This window comes from Nymphaea colorata, chromosome 8, assembly GCF_008831285.2.
Source record: "Nymphaea colorata isolate Beijing-Zhang1983 chromosome 8, ASM883128v2, whole genome shotgun sequence".
Taxonomy (NCBI): Eukaryota; Viridiplantae; Streptophyta; class Magnoliopsida; order Nymphaeales; family Nymphaeaceae; genus Nymphaea; species Nymphaea colorata.
The window spans coordinates 4,502,524-4,507,432 of NC_045145.1; the positions used below are offsets into that span (position 1 = coordinate 4,502,524).

General features: G+C 39.9%; 1 protein-coding gene across 1 annotated transcript; it reads right to left on the reverse strand.

Moving 5' to 3' along the window:
* Nucleotides 1-660: 660 nt before the first annotated feature.
* Nucleotides 661-3,305, reverse strand: LOC116258590 (UDP-glycosyltransferase 83A1-like). Its single transcript, XM_031635788.2, has 2 exons — nt 2,712-3,305; nt 661-1,712 (listed from the first exon to the last, which is right to left on the reverse strand). The coding sequence occupies exons 1-2, from the start codon at nt 3,196-3,198 to the stop codon at nt 778-780; spliced, it is 1,422 nt and encodes a 473-aa protein (XP_031491648.1). The 5' UTR covers nt 3,199-3,305; the 3' UTR covers nt 661-777.
* Nucleotides 3,306-4,909: the final 1,604 nt, after the last annotated feature.

The window sequence follows — 4,909 nt, forward strand, 5'->3', positions numbered from 1 at the left end:
TCTTATGAAAATCGAAATAAAGACCGGGTTCTCACCGACTTGTCAGCCTGAAGACAAAGATTATAGTTGTTGAACTTCGAGATGGAAAAAAAACTTTGGTCTGAAATGTTATTAAGTGCACTCGACTATTTTATTGCACCGTATCCTTTCTCCGTGTTTTAGTGGCTGAGCAACATGCATGACAAGGGCGGGAAGTGTATATTATTTTGTCACCAGCTGTTCGAGTGACACAAGTGATGGTTGGGAAGCGCGCTTCCTCTATCCAAACGAGAAGTACTGCTCTCTCTCTCTCTTATCTTGGTTTATCAACAATTTTTAAATTACCTCCACGAAAATGGAATCTTTCTTGGGCATACTTTCATAAAACTTTTTGGTGAAAGTTCAATTATTTATTTCCTTGTCAGAGCTATTCTGTGATCGGCCTGCCTGCAAAAGCTATTCGAATAATCGGTCGGTGCAACTTGGGGTCGGTCCCAACACAATAGAAGACCTGCCAAACTTTAATTAGTTTGCAGAATTTTCTAATCTGCAAGACACTGAACACTGTAACTTTCTAAACGATTGCAGTTTACCAATTTCCGGTGAGTGAAAGCGGTCGAAAAAATGGTCAAAACCCTCCCCGGACTCAGAATCCGTCAACTAAATACATCGATAACAAACTAAAAACTCAAAATGATCCGCTAGTTCTGATTCAAGTAGAGAAGGCAAAAAGACATATTATTCATTGTTACGAAGAATCAACGGGAAAAAGTTTCCAAGGTTGCAGCAGTAACTGCACTACTGCAGTTTCTCTGTATTATTTGTCGTAAATCTTGCCTTAGCCCCTTTCATTGTGCTGGCGAAACATTCAAGATTCCTGGTGGAAACACCGGAACCATCCATCACAGCCTTTCTTACCTTGTCCTTCAACTCTGTAACTCTCTTCCTTATCCCGTCGTTCTTGATCAAATCCTCAATTTTCTCCTTGATCTCTTCCTTTCTAACAATTCCAAGCGAATCCTCTGCCAATGCCAACCCCACTTTCCACAGCTCAACTATGTAGGTCTGGTTCTGGAACTGGTCAAAGAAGTAAGGCCAGCACAACATGGGGACGCCATTACTCAGACCTTCTAGAGCTGAGTTCCAGCCACAGTGAGTCAGAAAACAAGCCACAGATGGATGGGAGAGAACTTCCTTTTGTGGTGTCCAGTTCACCACACGGCCTTGCTTCGACACACGGTCCAAGAACCCATCTGGGTAGATGGCCGGAGAAAACTCCATGAGATCTGGTCTGCAGACCCAGAGGAATGGTCTGCCGGTGAGCTCCAGCCCTAGTGCTAGCTCACTGATCTGTTGCTGCCTGAGCACTGTCATGCTTCCAAATGAGACGTAGATGACAGAGCAGTTGGGTTGCTGATCTAGCCAGTCAATGCAGCTCAAGTCCTCAGCCCAAAAGGATGATGGTTGGGGAAGAGTACTCCTGTTGGCTGAGAGAAGGGGTCCTATTGGAACTGCACCATTTAGGTGTCTGAAAACGGGCAACTCAAGTTCTGAAAATGAGTTGCAGAGTATGTGATCTACATGCTTCACAGCTTCAAAATTGTTGCAGAGATACTTGAAACAGATCACCTGCCATTTGACATCTTTATAGTTCACCCAACAAGGGTGTTTTGGCCTGATGGGGTGGACATCCTCCAATATATCGGCTGCCTTGTCATAATTCTGTACAGAACCTGCCACCACATCAGGCAAAAATTTCTTCTGAATTCTCAACGCTGGAAAAAAGGATTTTGAATGAAATGGTTCAACAAGATAAAACAGGAAGAAAATGAATCGGAAGTTTTTATTTTAATTTATTTGGATACTTATAATTGTGCTAGCAGTAAAGAAGAATGTGGAAAGAGATGGCCAAACTTTACTTTTGTTGCATGAACACGAGAAAAAGCAAAATTGTTGAGAGAAGAGAACTGCTATCTGACAATCTTATTTCATGATGTTTATCTATAGATATCAGCGTTCCGTTAATAGCAGCTGTAAGTGCGAGAAAGTAGAGAGGATGTGCAAGTGCTTCAAAATTAGAGGTTGCATTTGTAAACTGTTCGACTATATATCTCTACCAAGTTCGTCATATAGCAGTTTATTACCTAAACAAATTCCGGAAAACGCCTTAAAGGACTGGACTTTGAAAGAAGGACAGACTTCTGCGTCTTAACAGGAAGAGCTGTTACTGAAACAAAGTGTATGCTATGTAACCTATCTTTTACCAGCTTTTACACAAGATCATTAACATTATTAGAGAGTGACTTCTATATCACAACAAACGAACGTTAATAAAACAAATCAGTAAGTTTTAAGATTGAATCAAACTTATATCAAAAAATTCCTTTAGCTGGCAGCTACTAATGCTATACGAACATTAAACTAAGTCACGCAGATTATTCAAAACAGTTGCTGCACCCCACAATTTACTCTCTTGGATTGTATCATGAATGGGACATTTGGTTGGTAACTATTCGTTGTTAATTTTGTTCTTGGTAGATAATTTTTGTGTCTCGGATATATACGTAGACAACTTTTTCTCTCTTTCACTGATCTCTCGTCAGCTTTCCCCCTTTTAGGAGGGCACAAAGAAGATCTCGAGACGATTGAAAAGTGGTTACCGCTTATGAAGATTGAAACTAGACGGAGAAGAAAGAAATCCAAAACTTGGAGCACACACTTGGATCACTTACCGTTGTGATTTATGAATCCACTGTCGAGTAGCTTGCCAATGTTGAGGAGGATAGCTAACTGCCAGGTCGATGCTGGGAAGAATGCAGCTCTGGGAATTTTCAGCTTCTCCGCAACATTGAGCAGAAAACCAATAAATCCATCAACGATGACATATGTAATCTTGTTCTCCTCCCTCTCGTTGATCTTCACTATGAGCTCCTCTAAGAAACTGGGCATTGACCGCTTTATGACGACAAAAAACCGGCTGCGATCTCTGCGTTCCTCATCGTTGGCCGCACCGTCGGGGATGGTCACCAACCGGATTCCTCCATTATACTCGCCGAAGCAGTTCTCCGGCAGTGCTGCCATGACATGGGCATGACTGAACTCGGTGTGGACAAACGTAACAAGAATCCCAAGCTTCGCTAGGCGGTGAGAGAGCTCCATGAGAGGGTCAACATGCCCTTGTGCAGGATAAGGAACTACTAAAGCATGTGGAACGACCATACTGATGGTAGATACAATCTCTCTCTACCTCTCTGTCCCCTTCACATACAAAAATACTGTGAATGGTGTTTAAATAAAGCTTCATGATCTTGTCGGGATTCAAAATTTTACGGTTTACAGACATGGCTGGTGAAACCAGGCGGCAAGATCTCGGGTTCCCATCAATGGTCTTCATTTCTGAAAGAGTTACTGCGCGCCACTGAACTTAAGGCTTTTTCGATAAAAGGCATTCGAAGCAAGCAGGAGAAATCGATGTCCTTTACAAAGGTCTAATTGTACATCAGATTCTAAAAATATCCAGACCAGTAAAGAAAAAGTTAGAAAGCTATGTTTCATATCAAGGGAAGAAACTGATGCCTAGAGGCCGCCTGTGTAGCCTTTCAAAAGTTACATCTGACGCCTTTTCTCCTCACATGAAGGTAATTTTTTTTTTCACTTTTTACCATTTATTTATTTTATGGTCAGACTGGTGGGGTCAGTGAAAGTTTGTGATCATTTTGATTCTTATGATACTATTTTTTTTTATGCATCACACTTTAATCGATTCATAAGTGTATTATTCTTAAGGGCGAGAGGTTTCAGCCTCTTTGAGGTATTTTTCCATTTTTTTTTTCAATCAATTAAGACCAAAAGACATTGGGGGTGCGAACATTTTACCTATTGAAGACACAGAGGCAATATTCGAAGAAGAAAAGTGCTACTAAAGTAAATAATGTTTCAACTCCATGGATGACACATGTGCACTCGTTAATTTTGAGTGCAAGTTCTGAAAACCTGAGAGACTTTTTCTCTAAAAAAAAAAAAAATCTCAACTATATAGTTAACAAATTTTCAATTGGTCATAGGGTACTAACCGTAGTCTTAAACCTAAAACTACTCAAAATCAAAGCACTAATTCAAGCTTTCATAGAATGAGCTCCTTATGCCCGACCTATCTATGCCCCTAGGGTAGAGTTTTCAATTTTTTTTATAAAGTAATGTATATTTTAAATTTTTAACATTTTCACAATTTTTTTTCTTTTTAAAAAAGCTTCTTTGTTTTTCTTAAACAAAGGTATTTTTTATTATTGTGCACTGTGTGTACAATGCATAAGGGTGTATACATAACCAGTTTTAAGCTATGAACAGCCTTCTAAACATACGAAATTCTTGAAAAGGGCCCTTTGAAGACTGACCATTCATAAAATGAAGTTTTAAAAATATTTTTAAATTTTAAAATCCTGTGAGCTTTAGAAGGTGTAATTGATGTGTAAAATGACTTAGATACCCCCGTTCTGCAAAAAAAAATGCAAGTGGGCCGCTTTAACTAAGTTGTACCTGTTCTATCCATCTGGGGTGTCGGTGTGGTATGATGACAATTGACAACTTTATGGATGAAGACTAAGAACTAATTATAGGGTTCTTGGGTGGTTTAAATGGTTATGGTGGGCTTTCTTATAATGAAAAAAGAAAAAGAAAAATGTTTGCATTTCTTCTTCCTAGTTGTAGAAGTGAGCATCTCTATAAATGGAATTAATTGAGCTAAAACATGAAGGTAGACCATATCAGCCTGTTCAGAAACTGTCATGGTAGCAAGCACTAAGGCTGTTCATGAGCAAATTTGAGCTGAGTTGAGCCATCTCGAACTCGGCTCGAGCTCAACTCGAGTTCGATTTCAATAGCTCGAGCTCGCACTCGGCTCAAGCTCAACTCGAGTTCGATTTCATTAGCT

Excerpts from the sequence above, each read along its gene's own strand:
- LOC116258590 (XM_031635788.2), bottom strand. The coding sequence starts at position 3,198 with ATGGTCGTTCCACATGCTTTAGTAGTTCCTTATCCTGCACAAGGGCAT. Across the intron at positions 1,713-2,711 it reads TGGATTCATAAATCACAACG|GTTCTGTACAGAATTATGAC; the intron begins GTAAGTGATCCA and ends ATGTGGTGGCAG.